General features: G+C 46.4%; 1 protein-coding gene across 2 annotated transcripts in view; it reads right to left on the bottom strand.

Moving 5' to 3' along the window:
* PI4KA (phosphatidylinositol 4-kinase alpha) overlaps window positions 1-15,835 on the bottom strand; it is a 520,678-nt gene that overhangs the window by 174,624 nt on the left and 330,219 nt on the right. Inside the window, exons 30-31 of one of the 2 annotated variants that reach the window (XM_069215217.1) lie at window positions 12,163-12,186; window positions 10,458-10,550 (exon numbers count right to left, since the gene is read on the bottom strand). In XM_069215217.1, the coding sequence (XP_069071318.1) occupies window positions 10,458-10,550; window positions 12,163-12,186 (117 nt within the window). The remainder of the gene's footprint in view (window positions 1-10,457; window positions 10,551-12,162; window positions 12,187-15,835) is intronic. The other variant, XM_069215218.1, reaches the window with a different exon arrangement.

The raw sequence follows: 15,835 nt of genomic DNA, 5'->3' as shown, positions 1-15,835 counted from the left end.
CGATACCCCAAGTATTGGTACTGTGTGGTGTAGTCGGTCTTGGCATCCCCATACTTGGAGGGAGGACTGATGTGACCTGTGGGAGCACAGCGACCTCTTCCTGGGCAGCGCAGTGCCGGTAGTCTGAGTAAGCGGCAGGACGGTGAACCAGACCTTGCTTCTTTGGTGCCTGCGGCTATAGGGTAGTAGCATCCCTACTCCAAGCGAGTCCTCTGGCAATTTGTAAAGTACTGGCAGCCCTCTGGGGTTCTTGGAATCTGCACAGTGGCAGGACAAGTCTGTTTCTCCACGACTGTCAGGGGCAGCAGGCAGTCTGGCAGGGCTGGCACCAAGTCAGTCAATGCTCCTCTGTTCTCATGTCAGCACTGTTCTTTGTCCACTTCTTCTTTGTGTCTGTCAAATCTGAGTCCCTGGCATCATTGGTGCCACCTAAATACTGTATTTAGGGGCGGTACAGGGAATGATAGGTAGTAGCCAATAGGCTATCTATCTTTGGGGTGACTACACCCTTTATATGTTTATATGAACACTTCCTGTGGTAAGTGGGCATAACCCTGGCCCAGAGTACCTAATTCCACCGAAAACCAAGCTAGTGGAATTTTCCTAATCGTGTGCATTTCCTCAGTCTGTGAGAAGCCAGGGTCACATTTCAAAGGCAGTGGAGGCCTTTGAAACCTCATGCCTTGATATGCTGATTACCAGTCACCCTGCTTGGAGGTGGTGGCAACACCTCCTGCCAGAGCAGGCATTGTTTCTGACCTCAGAGAGTGTAGACTCTCAACTCCAGGGGGCCAGAAACTCATCTGCGGTGACAGGCTGCTCAGGATCAGTCAGCCAGCACACTAGTAGCTCAGGGGTACCTCCGAGATACCCTATGGCTGCATGTATTAATACATACATCATTGGAATGAGTATGGGTTTAATAATACCAGATGTTTGATACCAAACACTATAGGTTTCAGTAAAGCCATGATGTAGCTGTGAAACTCACTTTGACCAGTGCCCAGTACATACCTTAAATAGCTTCCCTGTTCACTTGGACTCTTAGTAATTGAACTGGCCAGCACAGGGGCATTTCTTCTCGTGCAGATATGTCCTCACATGTTATAATGCACCCTGCCTTAGGGCTGTGAGGCCTGTTGTACGTGTGTCTTACAAATACTCCATGTAGTGTTAGATGACATGGCACACAGGGTGTGTTCCAGGTTGTTTTCACTTGTTAGAGCACCCTGTCACGCAGCATGCAGGGGCAGTCTGCGTGCGGTTGGTGCTCAAGAGGCACAAGATATGCATGAAGCTCCTAGGGGATCCTCTTCGGTACCTATGCCTTAGGTACCACTTACTAGGGACTTACAGAGGTGTTAAAGGCCTTGCCAATTGGGGACCAACTGACCAGTTACCTTGTTGTGGGGAAAGGACACTAGCGCCGTGGACCTGGTTAGCAGGAACCCAGTGCACTCCAGTCAAAGTTGCATCATTTACCAGGGAAAAAGTGGGGGGATACTGCAACAAAAACCCAGTTTCCTACAATATTTGGAAGTGGCGTTGAGCCCAATGGGGCACTATAATCAAAGGAGGAAGGAGGGTTTCAATAAATATGTGGGTTGAAAAATAAAAAAAGGGTTTCACTGTAACAATAGTAAGATCAGCAACTTCTAAAAATTGTGGCATCCACGGCGGACCGTGGAATAGATTGCACAGACTGACCAGGGAGGCGGAGGACGACCTGGGTAAAACTGATACTTCATTCATTTACATTTTATACCAACACAAGTCTAAAGTTTATGAAATTCTCCTGTGGCCTCCACTGGTAGACAGGTGGTATCTAAATACTTTGACAGAAATGTTGAGAGGCTCCTGTTGTCGTTTTTGGTGTAAAAACATTCATTTTGTCTGTAATACTGACCTATAAGTAGGCAGCACCTCTGTCGGTTTTCTGTTTTTGCAATTCAAATGAATTGATTTTAGCCCTGCCTTAAATGCCAATAAGAATGTCCACTCTACACAAAATAGATGTGTGTGCTGTAAAGTTCTTGAACATCAATTTCTATAATGTTTCTCTTCATAAAGCAAAGTCGGATTTTAAGTCACAATTATGAAAATGCCACTTTTAGAAAGTTAGAATTTTCTTTTCTCTTCCAGGGGATCCTCATCAATAGTCATAAACATTGAATATTCCCGCCCTTGTTCGGGGACCCCAGAGCATATATAAAATACACACATATAAAGTATGAAATATGCACGAAAAAATATATACACAGCATTTTTAGTAGACAAATTTTCATACTAAACTCATATATACGTGTGTAAAACAGCAATGCAGACTATAATCATAAACAGGCTAAAATGCTTTATTTCTATGGAGTTTTTTTTTTTTTTTAAATAGTCCTTTTCAAAATTACAATAAGAGAAAAAATATTTTCCAAAGCCCCATAACTGGGCCTAGGGAAATAAGCAGTAGTAACATCAGAGAAAAAAGAGAAAAAACTACATTGAAAACAATGGAGCATTCTTAGCCAATAGGCTGCATGCAGGTTAACACAGGAGAACCATAAAAATTCTGGCACCGTGCCTTTAAGACCCTGAGCACCTCCAGTATCCCACCATGCCTCATGGGTGAAGGAGAGGTGACAGTTGGTTCACAGTTAGGTCAGTTCTTTTTTCCGGCTTCTTCTGAGAGGATCCTGGAGCATTGAGCTCTCAGTTTTTCTGAGTTTTTCTCAGAAAAATACTTCAAAACAGCGTTTTTTCTGCTTTTACTCGACATCTAACACCTTTGTCTGAGTCTAAAAGTTTTTTCAAATCTGAAAAATGCCTTCTCTTTTTGTGAAGTGCCCTTCCTGTGGGAAGAAGAAGGCATAGTCAGATCCACACACTCTCTGCATTGTGTGCTTGCCTCAGAGTCACTGCCCTGACACTTGCAGACACTGCAAGAACATGTCAAAGAGAACTCTGAAGGACAGGGAGAAGATCAGGCTTCATGGTCTTCATGAGAGGCAGAAAACATCGTCCTCTTCGCTTCCCAGGCAGCCAACAAGCCTTTCTCAGGAGAGACAGGCTAGATCAACGTCAGCAGGTAGGAAGGTACCTGTTTGTTCACCGTCATCGCTGCCACCATCTCACCGTCATAGATCGTTGTCCACGGCTACCCGACCGACGTCGAAGGATACGACGTCGACAGAGCATGGCCACCACAGGGGCAGATCTCCGTCGACGGCAACCCACCGATCGACGTCGAGTCATCACCGGCGTGCCCATTCGCTGCCGAAGGCCTCGCACCCCTCGACGTCAAGGAAGACGGCGTCGAAATCGCCTCAGCGGCGAGAACGAGGACATCCGCCGTGGGCAGCCCACCCCTCGACGGCGAGGCACACGACGTTGAGCAGGTCGCGGTCAAAGGATCGCCGGTCACCGTCGAGGTACTCGACGTCGAGACCAAAGCAACCTACGGCACCCCCTTCGACGTCATTGCAGCTGTCGACGTCGACACAGGTTTCACCTGTCTTGCAGGGAGCAGAGCATCGGCTTCCTCCGGTGGATAAGACTACCCCAACATCTCCGGTGGTCTCCATAAGAAGTGGTTCATGTCGGTCGAGAGCCGCATCGTCTGGGCATGTCTCGCCCATCAACTTGTCACGAAGGTGGTTGGAGAGCCTTAATAGAACGACTGCCTCCCCAGACTCGCAGTATTCGAGGATGTACTCTCCTTCTGCCTCTCTCCCGAGAACACCTTCACCAACAGCGCGAGCAGGACGGGCTCGTTCTGCTTCTCACCAGTCGACCACGAGGCCTCTGCGCTCTGCTACAGCATCTCGGAGCAGGTCACGCTCCCAGAGACGATCTAGGTCACGATCAAGCCATCGCAGAAGGTCTCCCTCTTGGTCATCGTCGGGGTCCTCTGTCAGACAGTACTCCCCGACCTTAACGGATTCTCCACCAGCTAGGGTTTCCCCGGTGGACGATATCACAACCTTTAACGAGGTGCTTCTCAGGGGAGCACAAAAACTAAACCTAGAGGTTCCGGAGCCTTCAACCTCCTCATCCGTCATTTTTGAAACCCTTCAACATAGAGCGGTTTCAAAAAAGTTGCTGCCACTAGTGCCTGGTCTGTTACAACCAACCATGGACACCTTTTTAGCACCAGCTACCCTCCGATCAGCTCCTGCTAGGATCTTGAAGAAATATAAAGCACCTGAGCAAGATCCTTTGTTTCTCAGGACGGATCCTCCGCCAGACTCAGTCATATTGGCCGCAGCCCGAAAAACACATTCAGTGGCATCATCCTCCACGGTTCCACCTGACAAGGAGAGTAGACACCTAGACTCTCTGGGGAGGAAAATGTGTGGCACAGCGGCTTCCATGATGAAGGTCTCCAGCGCTTCCGCACTCCTAGGCAGATATGACCGTTCACTCTGGGACTCACTGAGCAGGTTCGCAGACAAATTGCCTAGGGAGGACAGGCAGGATTTCCAGGAGATCCTTCAGGAGGGATGTCTGGTCTCCAATCAGATCATCAGCACAGCAGCAGATGGGGCAGACTTAGCTGCACATGGTTACGTGCATGGGGTTTGTGCGAGGAGGTCTTCCTGGTTGAGACTAACAGGATTGAAGCAGGAAGCGCAGCAGCGTATCCTAAATCTTCCGTTCAACGGGAACTCGCTTTTTGGTACCCATACAGACGAGGAGATGGCGCGTATGAAGACGGAAGTAGATACCATGAGAGCAGTGGGCCTGGAGAGAAAAAAGGACTTCAGGCGAAGGTATAGACCTTACGACAGCAGAGGGTTCAAACCCCTCATTGGTCCCACAGGCCACAGCAGAGGCAGGGACGCCCACTTTTCCAATCTCGAAGGGCCACGAGAAACCGAGGGTCAAGCAGACCACAGCAGTCCACACCCAAAACTCCAGCAAAACAATGAGGACTCGCTTCCCTTAGCACCGTGCACCACTCCGGTGGGGGGAAGTATCACAGCATTCATTCACGAGTGGCGTGCTTTAACAAAAGACAAATGGGTGCTCAACATTGTCGAGAATGGGTACTCTCTTCTTTTCCGGCAACCTCCTACTCACTTGGCGACAACCAACTGCAATCCGGCTCACATGAGCCTATTACGCAAAGAGGCTCACGCCCTTTTACGGAAAAAGGCAATAGAAAAAGTTCCAGTCACGCACAGAGGGAAAGGGGTATACTCCCGTTACTTTCTGGTAGCAAAAAAAGGTCGAGAGGGAGTTTTCAGACCGATTCTGGACTTACGAATACTGAACAAGTACATAAAAAAGCAAACGTTCAGAATGCTGGCTCTCCACCAGATTTTCCCTCAGCTTCATCGAGGAGACTGGATGTGCTCCATCGACCTGCAAGACGCGTATTTTCATATCCCGATCATTCCCAAGCATCGGAAATTCCTACGCTTCCGGATTGCCTCCCTGCACTATCAGTTCAAGGTGCTGCCTTTCGGCTTGAAATCTGCCCCTCGCGTTTTCTCAAAATGCGTAGCAACAGTAGCGGCACATCTAAGGAAACAAAAAATCTTCATTTACCCATACCTGGACGACTGGCTACTGAAAGCCTCCTCTCCGCAGCAGGCGAGAAGCCATCAAGACATTGTGCTCAGTGTTTTCAGGTCTCTAGGTCTACAAGTCAACTACCAGAAGTCCACCTTAACTCCAATGCAAAATCTACATTACCTAGGAGCAATACTGGATACAGAGCTTGAAAGAGTGTATCCTTCTGAGGAACGACTGTTATCAATAAAGAGAAAGTGTCAAGACCTGCTGAAGTCCGACGAACCGACGGCCCGTCAGGTAACATCTCTACTGGGCTCCATGGCCTTGTGCATTTTCATTGTCCCGAATGCCAGGCTACATATGAGGCCTCTCCAAGAGGCGCTAGAAAACATCTGAAACCAGAGCACAGGCCGCTGGGAGGACAGAGTGCGACTTCCGATAGGAGCACGACAATTGTTGCAATGGTGGATGCACAGACCTCACCTGTCGGTAGGAGTTCCGTTTCACCAGGTACTCCCATCCGACACTCTGGTAACGGACGCGTCTCTTCAGGGATGGGGAGCTCATCTAGGTTCCCTTCAAGCTCAGGGCCTGTGGTCCGACAACGAAAGAGAGTATCACATCAACCTGCTGGAGCTCAGAGCAGTCCATCTGGCTCTCAAGTCTTTTGCTCCATCGATTCAGGGGAAATCTCTCCTAGTACACACGGACAACACGACCACAATGTATTATTTGAACAGACAAGGAGGAACGAGATCCCGGCCCCTATCTTGGGAGTCTCAGACCATCTGGCACTGGCTATTAGCGAGAGGAATGTCGCTTACAGCAGTTCACCTACCAGATCACCAAAATGTGGAGACAGACTTCCTGAGCAGACATCTCGAGGATGCCCACGATTGGGTCCTTCACGACGAGGTCGTCGAAGACATCTTCGCTCAATGGGGTCGGCCTCAGTTAGATCTCTTCGCAGACGAGGTAAACAGGAAATGCCCAGACTTCGCGTCCAGGTTCTACCGTCCGGGATCTCGAGGGAATGCCCTGTTGATCGACTGGTCAGGGATATTTCTCTACGCTTTTCCACCGATCCCACTCATACCTGCGGTGATCAACAAACTCTACAGATCCAGCACCAGAATGATTCTCATAGCTCCGCAATGGCCTCGTCAGTTCTGGTACACAGATCTCCTCAACCTATCGGAGCAACCTCACAGGAGGCTGCCGTGCAGACCGGATCTCCTTTGCAGGTCGGGAGGCAGGATACTTCACCCCAACCTTCCCTCTCTGAGCTTGACGGCATGGCTCCTGAATTCCTGCAGTATGGGCACCTAGGGCTCTCGTAGGAGTGCATGAACATCTTAAAGGAGTCCAGACGGCCCTCCACGCAGCGTTCTTACGCATTCAAGTGGAAGAGGTTCTACGTATGGTGTCGTCAGCAAGGTCAGAATCCTATACTGGCTCAGGAGGAGGTCATACTGTCTTACCTACTCCATTTGGCAAAATCGGGTCTGCAAGTGTCATCTATTAAGGTACATTTATCTGCCATTACAGCCTATCGTAAGTCACCTTCTCAGGAATCCTTTTTTACAAGACCAGTAGTCAAGGATTTCTTAGAAGGTTTGAAAAAAGTTTTTCCACCCATTCGGAAACCCTCTCCTCCATGGGAGCTGAACATAGTGCTATTGAAACTTATGGGCCCTCCTTTCGAACCTATACACAAAGCCTCTTTCCAACACCATAAGTGGAAGACAGCTTTTTTGGTAGCCATTACTTCCGCAAGGAGGGTCAGTGAAATTCAGGCTTTGTCCTCCAAAGAACCATACACAGTCTTCCACGAGAATAGAGTGGTTCTACGAACTCATCCATCATTCTTACCGAAGGTGGTGTCAGAATTTCACATCAATCAGACTATTTCACTACCAACTTTTTTCCCCAATCCGGATACTCCGGCGGAAAAAGCTTTGCACTCCCTAGATTTGAAAAGAGTGCTAAAATTTTACTTGGATAAAACCAAACTAATTAGACATTCCAACCACTTGTTTGTAAATTATGGTCATTTGAGAACAGGAGAGGCAGCCTCAAAACGAACCATATCGAGATGGATAGTTTCATGTATTGTTACTGCATATCAATTGGCTAACAAACAACTACTCGCTAGACCTAAGGCGAATTCGACAAGAAGAAAGGCGGCTACGGCTGCCCTCCTTAATAATGTTCCAATCTCTGAAATTTGTAAGGCTGCTACATGGAAGTCTGTACATACATTTACTAGACATTACTGTTTGGACTCCGATGCCAGAGCAGACGCCCAAGTTGGGCAAGCATCTCTGAGAAACTTGTTTGCATGATACATATCTATTCCTGCACTTCTATTAGACAGTCCGCAGAGTTAAGGGATGGGCTTGCTAATCTATTCAATGTTTATGACTATTGATGAGGATCCCCTGGAAGAGAAGGATAAGTTACTTACCTGTAAATCCTAGTTCTCTTCCAGGGGTATCCTCATCAAAGTCATAAACAACCCACCCTCCTCCCCGGACGCACGTCTCCTAGAAGTGCAGGACTTACTATCTTTCGAATCTGCTACACAGCTTGTCACCGTAAAAAAGTACTGACCTAACTGTGAACCAACTGTCACCTCTCCTTCACCCCTGAGGCATGGTGGGATACTGGAGGTGCTCAGGGTCTTAAAGGCACGGTGCCAGAATTTTTATGGTTCTCCTGTGTTAACCTGCATGCAGCCTATTGGCTAAGAATGCTCCATTGTTTTCAATGTAGTTTTTTCGCTTTTTTCTCTGATGTTACTACTGCTTATTTCCCTAGGCCCAGTTATGGGGCTTTGGAAAATATTTTTTCTCTTATTGTAATTTTGAAAATGACTATAAAAAAAAAAAAAAAAAAAAAAAAAAACATAGAAATAAAGCATTTTAGCCTGTTTATGATTATAGTCTGCATTGCTGTTTTACACACGTATATATGAGTTTAGTATGAAAATTTGTCTACTAAAAATGCTATGTATATATTTTTTCGTGCATATTTCATACTTTATATGTGTGTATTTTATATATGCTCCGGGGTCCCCGCACAAGGGCGGGAATATTCCATGTTTATGACTTTGATGAGGATACCCCTGGAAGAGAACTAGGATTTACAGGTAAGTAACTTATCCTTACTTACCATTTGGTACCTGCAGCCTATATCCTGGGTCATATGACTAGGTGTAGTGGACAGTTAGCCTTTATGTATTCCTTGCAGACAGTAACACAAAAATGGGAAAGATGTTAGCAGGATGGGAAGGGCAGACATGTGCACAGTGCCACTTACATTTCAAAGAAACTGCCTCAGCACCTACACAAAGAACTTCACACTAGCCTCTTGTGAACACAGGCCCAGTGGAGCCTGGGCAAGGAGGTAGGATATTTCAACACCATTTGTGGGGGAAAAACTCTACAAGTTTCCTCCATTTCAAAGCTGGCACCAGGACGCTCAGACCCACTCTTCCGTTCACTTCTGGACGTATGGAGGACTCTCAGAGGACTCCCCTGCTGCCTGTGGCCTGCTGTGTAATTCAGAAGACTGCTGTGCTGCTCCAAGAGGACTGACCTGCCATGTTGCCTGCTGCTTGAGACCTGCTTTCTTGCTTGAACACAGGACCAAAAGAATGACTCCAGGGTCTAGTTTGCTGGCCTCCTATTCAGAGCTACAAGGACACAAAAAAGCTCCAACAATTTTTCAAGTTCACCTTGAACCAGCCTGAAGTTATGTCCTGACACTCCAGGTGGTATCCCCCCAAGTCCTGGAAGAGGTGCCCAACCAGCCAAAATCCAAAACTTGGGACTTCCTGCCAAAAAGTGCTTTGAGAACCGAGAGGAGATCAGGACCTATTTGTTCACTGATCCACCCGAGGTGCATTGCCAATCAGCCTGAATTTGCAGTAGGTCTCACTACGCTCTTCCCTGCAGCAGCATATCTTGTTCAGCAGCTCCTCTCCAGCATAGTATCCGGCCTCGTGAAGCTCTTGCCAACTACAGCCTGCAGCTGTGTTCCGCTGGAGATTTATCGACTTCTAAAAAGATCCTAAGGGCCTGCTTGAGAGTTTGCAAGATGGAGTTATTCCGTCACACTTGACGGATATCCCGTCCGCCGTATTACGATTCAATTATATCCCATGGGAATCGTAACACAGTGGGCGGGATATCTGTCACGTTTGTGAAGGAGTAACCCGTCCACCAAACTCTAAATCAGTCCCGAAGTCTGAAAACAGAGATCTTCACCACAACTTCATACAGCAGATCCCTGACAATGACGGCTCCTCCTCAGACACTGCCGGCTGCCTTGCCCCACTGAACTTTACCGTCTCAGAATTTCTTCCAAGTCTGAAGGTACGCAGAGACATGGTCCAATCCACCTTGTATATCCGTACCACACTCCATCGCAGTCGGCCATAACTTTTGACTTTGCTTTGCTCTGGCGCAAATAGATGTCTGCGGTTGCCGTTTTGGTCTTTTAGGCGTGAAATTGCACTAAAACCTTAAAAAAAAACATAACTCTGGTTCCACGGATTGAAATAATGTTCTTTTGGTGCCCAATAATTTATTAAATTTTACTCTATTTTTCTAAGTTAGTGTGGAATTGTTCTTGTGTTTTCACTTTATTACTGACTGACTACTGCATAAACACTTTACACATTGTCTTCAAGTTAAGCCTGTCTCCTTTTGTGCCAAGGTACTAGAGGGTTAAGCACAAAACTTAGTGACATTTTGTGGTTCACCATGTCAAGGATTGTGGCTGTTGGTTGAGTAGGGTTTCACCCCCATCAACCAACAACCCAACTTCTTACAGTGACTACAAATGGAGAGGAATCAACAGGACATATTGAAACCTATACACGAAGATCCTTTTTAACAAATTGGCTGATTAAATGACAGATTGTTCTACACTGCTCTGCTTACCTCACCAGCATATCGATTCCGAAGGTTCAAAGAAGCCATGAAGTTGGAGTAATCTTTCTTCACACATGCTGGGCGCTCAGTCAGCTGGGTCATCTACACAGGGAACACAACACAATGTGATTTCTGGTCCACTGGTTAAAAGAGTGACATGTTAACATACCAATCAAGAGAAGACACTCCGGAGTAAGGAAAGAATAACTTTGAGGCAGATAAGAGTAAAACGACACCCAACATGAGCCCATAGGAAGTTAAGTGCAGTAGAGTATTCCTGTTCCCAAGAGTAGCATTTACCAAAGGCAGTTCATACAACACCTGCATATACAAAGCCACTGCTGTTAATGCCATCAGAAGACACACACCTGCTTTTCGTAACCCCATTTGATTGAAGTCCCTTATGCAATTTAAGTGATTACATAGTAATTTTTGAACTATTTGTAAAATGCTTACGCATGTGCTTCTAGCCTAATGCTTCATAAATGCTCTGGGCAGACTCTTCTGACTCACACATGCCCACCTGTGTTATAAATATTTATTCACATAAAGAGCCTTTCTGTTCCTCTTCCGCTTTTGACAACCTAGCAGTCAAAGTTAGATTGTCAAGTACTATGCTAATGGTATGATAGTGGATTTTTAAGTAAAATCCCATATTTACATATCAGACTACAGTAAACCCAGAAGCCTTCACTCATTATTGCCTTTTTATGACACTGCACCACACCTAGGTAAACCACACTTGCTCATGTTAATATCCTCCATCCACCTTCTTTTTACTCAAACGATAGAGTATTGCAAGCAAAGGACTCCAGCTTGTGAATGCTACAGGCATAATTTGTGTGATAGGTGGTGTCGAGGCTAATATGTGAACTCACGCTGCTTAGAAATGGTGCCTTTCAGGAGGATGCCGCGGATTAGCACCATGGAGTATGTTGACCACTGCTTTCTACGTTTTTCTTGCACAGTATTTACTCTCAAGCACCCAGACAGTATGGTCTTCATAGCATGTAACACACTGCCTCAGCCCAAGCCTCTTGTAAGGTAGGACTTTGTGATGAAGAGCTCAACAAAGGGATATATTTATGCATCTTCAAGGAGAAAGGTGACCCACAAACCTTCTTTTTGTGGACTGCTGGACCACTTTACTAACTGATGGTCTTGTCCTCCTTTCCCTGACAAAGTAACCTTGGTGGTGCATGGTGAGAGTTTACAATTACAACTCAGCTTGAATAGTAATCACATTCTGTGCCAATGAAGAGAAGGACATCTACAAAAGAACCCTGTAAGCAGCCCCAGCGTCACTCGGCCTACGAAGTACATGCACTTATTGAAACTGAAGTAAGGTTCTTCTACATTCTGAAGCACCTCTTAGTAAATTTTAACACACTTTATCTTTTTAAGTTGATTATACACATACACACTTCAACTGTAGCTGTAGACTCCTTTATGCAGCATTCCACCTTAGCCCAGGAAGGAAAACCCAGAAAATGCAGGTGTGTGTCTGTATCATCCCAAAGGAAGAAAACATTACCATTCAAGTTGTAGATGCTAAGACCCTGTGCCCCTTGATTGGTAGATTGCAAACAGCGGAAAGATGGCAGCTGGGAAAGGTGCGGCAAGCTACACAGCCAGAGACTGACAGAGCCCAGAACAACCAAGAATGGAAGTGCAAAAGCAATCGAGCAATGCTGATGTGCTTGTTAGAACAAACCTGACCAAAAGAGGGAGATGACGGCTGGAGCAAATGCAACACACAATGCAGGGAGGGCAACAGGAACACATGGACAATGGGAAGAGATAACATCGCCAGTGAATAGGGTGAAAATAATGCAATGGAATTACATAAAACAAACAAATGAACAGATGTCAAAATAAAATCATACACTACATTGAAGTGCACACTTGAACACACAAGCAGGCTCAGCAGTGGTGCTTCAAAGCAACAACCCAAACCCTGCACTGACACCGGGTGAGATAGACTTCGATTCATCAAATATACAAACCTTTTGCAAAAAAATTAAAATACTGAGTTGTGTTGTCTAATAGGTTGACAATATCACTGGATAATGTTATTATGATTTCAAGAGCATGTTAACGCTATCATATTGCATGGATACAGACATTTCTTGGAGGTTTAATGGATGATGCAAAAAGATGATCTTTACAATTAAAAGAGAACACCATTGTGTGCCTAACAATCTGTATACGAAGGAGGTAAGGTAAATGTTACTTACCATGTAAACATTTATTCGCAGTGCTGTGGCTCCTTCCTTTGAAGAGAGTGCATATGTGTTACACCTCCATCTCAGATTTTTTCTCAGTGGGTCAGAATGTGTATGGTGTGTTGAGAGAGAGAAGCATGGTGCACTATGCGTGTAGTGTGAAGAGTCAAGGTAACAAAAGAAGATATCAGCAATTAGCAAAATCTTCTGAGAAGGGTGGCTCATGTGACTCAACAGCACCATATGCTACAAACAGATGCTTACAGGGTAAGTGACATTTTTCATTTGTAGCGTGTGTAGCTGTAGATACCCTAGCTCTGCAAAGACTGTAAAGCCATGCCCTTATAAAGCAGTGGCTAGTGTGTGCGTGATGCAGATGTCTGGAACAAAGTCCTCAACACTGTGTGGCGAACCATAGACTTTAGCACGCCAGGATGTACACACAACAGTGATTGGTAAATGTGTGTGGGGTTGCCCAGGTGGCCAGTTTGCAGATGTCAACTAACAGTATGTTCCCTAAGAAAGCCCTGGTAGCTGCTTCCTTACAGGTGGAATGTGTTAGATACAGCTAAGGTACGAATCAACTTTGTAGAAGCAAGTCTAGATGCACTTAACTATCCATCGAACTATACCAGCTTTAGAAACAGGGTGGTCCTTGTGAGGCTTTGCAAAGCTGAAAAAAGTTGGTCAGACTTTAGGAAGGGCTTGGTCCTTTTGATGTAATATATAAGAGCTTTTTTGGCATGTGCCATGTCTATAGCGCTTTCTGCTGAAGGGTCTAAGTGGAGAATAAAGACTGGAACCTCTACGATATGGTTAAAGTGAAAAGGTTATACCACCTTGGGGAGAAATCTAGAATTGGTTCGGAGGACAAACATATCTTTGTGAACCTGAATGAACGGTTCTTGTAGGATGAGTGCCTGCAGTTCGCTAATGCACCTGAGGGATGTAATGGCCATCAGGAAGGCCACCTTCAATGAAAGGAACTTCAGAGGGCATGAATGTAAGGGTCAAATGGTGCTCCATGAGCTCATTAGAATCACATGAAGGTACCACACGTGTGTCGCCAGTACTCTGGGAGGAGGGATGACTCTTTAGACCCTCCATGAAAGCCTTGATTACTGGAATCCTAAATAGGGATGAATGCTACCTGTTTTGCATATAGGATACAACAGCAGGTAGGTGTAGGCATACTGAGGTGTAGGAAAGACTGACGACTAGAGGTACAACATATAGCAGATAATGCTCTAGATGTTAAAGGATCCAGCTGTTTGGTGTAGAAAGCTGAATCGTATGAGCTACACTGTGAAAAAACTCAAAGCAATCCCCAGAGGTATCTGAAAAGCACAAATGATATCCTAAATACTCTGTTTTTGGGTAATGTGGTCGAGCAGTTAGGCATATGAGAGGGTAGTGCAAAGCATGTGAGGCACACACTCATGCAGTGAGACACACACACTCAATAAAGAAATCCAACACCAATTTATAAAACAAACATGTACTTTTATATAAATTTAGATACCAAGATCACCAGAGTCAGGTGAGTAATTTTCAAGTTTAGAATTGTTAGAGTTTTTAAAAGACAACATTGCAATTTTCAGATGTGGTAATCTTATCCTATGAAGAAAGAACAAGCACTGCATACAGGTAGAGTACAGCAACTTAAGGGACCAATCTCCTGGACTTAAGGTGAGTATGGGTTAAGGTCCATGGCCACACCAACAAGTCACCTCAGGAGGCTCTGGTGAGTCCAGGTGCAGAGGTGTGTTATGGCGTCGGGTGTCCCATTTAAGTCTCTGGGAATCGGTCTGGTTACAAAGTTGCTGTAGGGATGGACTGGAAGGACGTTCCACGGAAACCCAGAGGGGGGCTCGACCCTTCAGGTCCTCGTGCACGTGGGGACACTGTCAGTCCACTCCTTCTCAGGTTGTAAGGCGCAGGTGCATTGGTGTCTTCTGGCGTCGGGTCTGGTACTGGAGTTCCTCATGGTTGCAGCGGGGTCCGAGAAACAATTTGCAGGAGTGGCTTGAGGGTCCAGTCTGACCAAGCTAACAAGTGAGTTCAGGTCTCACGAGGCTGGGAGACGTGAGGACACCTTTGGTTCTCTTCTACTCGGTCCGGGGTGGACTGGTGAGGAGGTGTCCTGAGGCGTCAGGTTTTTGTCTCCTGTTCACTCGCGGTTGCAGGAGGGTCTGCAGAAACAGGCAGGAGATGCTGTCTCAAAGTCCACAGTGGGCAAACTCAGGTTGGGCTTCATCACTGGAGGGCCTGTGGACCACACTGATGCCATCGGCCCACTTCAAAACAGGCAAGATGGCTCAGGTGCAGTGGTGATGTCCGGTGTTGGGGCGTTGGTGGTTCTGGTACCTTTGGTACTTTCTTGGGTGCCTGCAGATGCAGAGGAGCAGCTCTGCTAGTCCAAGTGAGTTGTTCTTGGCAATTCGACTGTCTGCCTGCTGAACGCAACCCTCGAGGAGCAACTGACCTGTCCTGACGCTGCAGTGTCCAAGAAACCCATAGGGGTGCCAGTGCTTTGCCAATCACCAGAAGAATTTCCCGTGGATACACACAATATCTGGTTTCTACCTTACTTTCAGGCTCCGAATGCTCACCTTCGACCCCTCATTTTTTTACTGACTCACCTTTTGCTATTCCTTCATATTGAAAATGGCCCTTTTTGCAGGGTTATCCCCAAACGTTTTGCATTCTTCCTCCTACTTATTTCTGACCTGTTTTTGTTGGCTTTAGGACTATGGGCACTTTACCACTGCTGACCAGCGCTAAAGTGCAAGTGCTCCCTGTGAAAAATAGTAATAGTGACTCGTCCGTCCATGATTGGCCTATTTGATTTACTGGAAAGTCCCTAATAAAGTGCACTCAGTGTGCCCAGGGCCTGTAAATCAAATGCTACTAGTGGGCCTGCACCACTGATTGTGCCACACACAAGGAGCCATGTAAACATGTTTCGGACCTGCACTGCAGTGTCTGTGTGTGCAGTTTTGAACTGCCAGTTCGAGCTGGCAAGTGCACCAGGTGCAAACCACCCATTTCACTACATACGATTCACCCCTAAGGTAGGCCCAAGGAAGCGCCATGGGCAGGGTGCTGTGTATTTGAGAGGTAGTACACGTACTGGTGTGTTGTACATGTCCTGATAGCGAA

Source organism: Pleurodeles waltl, chromosome 11 (genome assembly GCF_031143425.1).
Source record: "Pleurodeles waltl isolate 20211129_DDA chromosome 11, aPleWal1.hap1.20221129, whole genome shotgun sequence".
Taxonomy (NCBI): domain Eukaryota; kingdom Metazoa; phylum Chordata; class Amphibia; order Caudata; family Salamandridae; genus Pleurodeles; species Pleurodeles waltl.
Note: the sequence above shows the minus strand (reverse complement) of the source record. Positions and strands in the feature narration are given on the sequence as shown.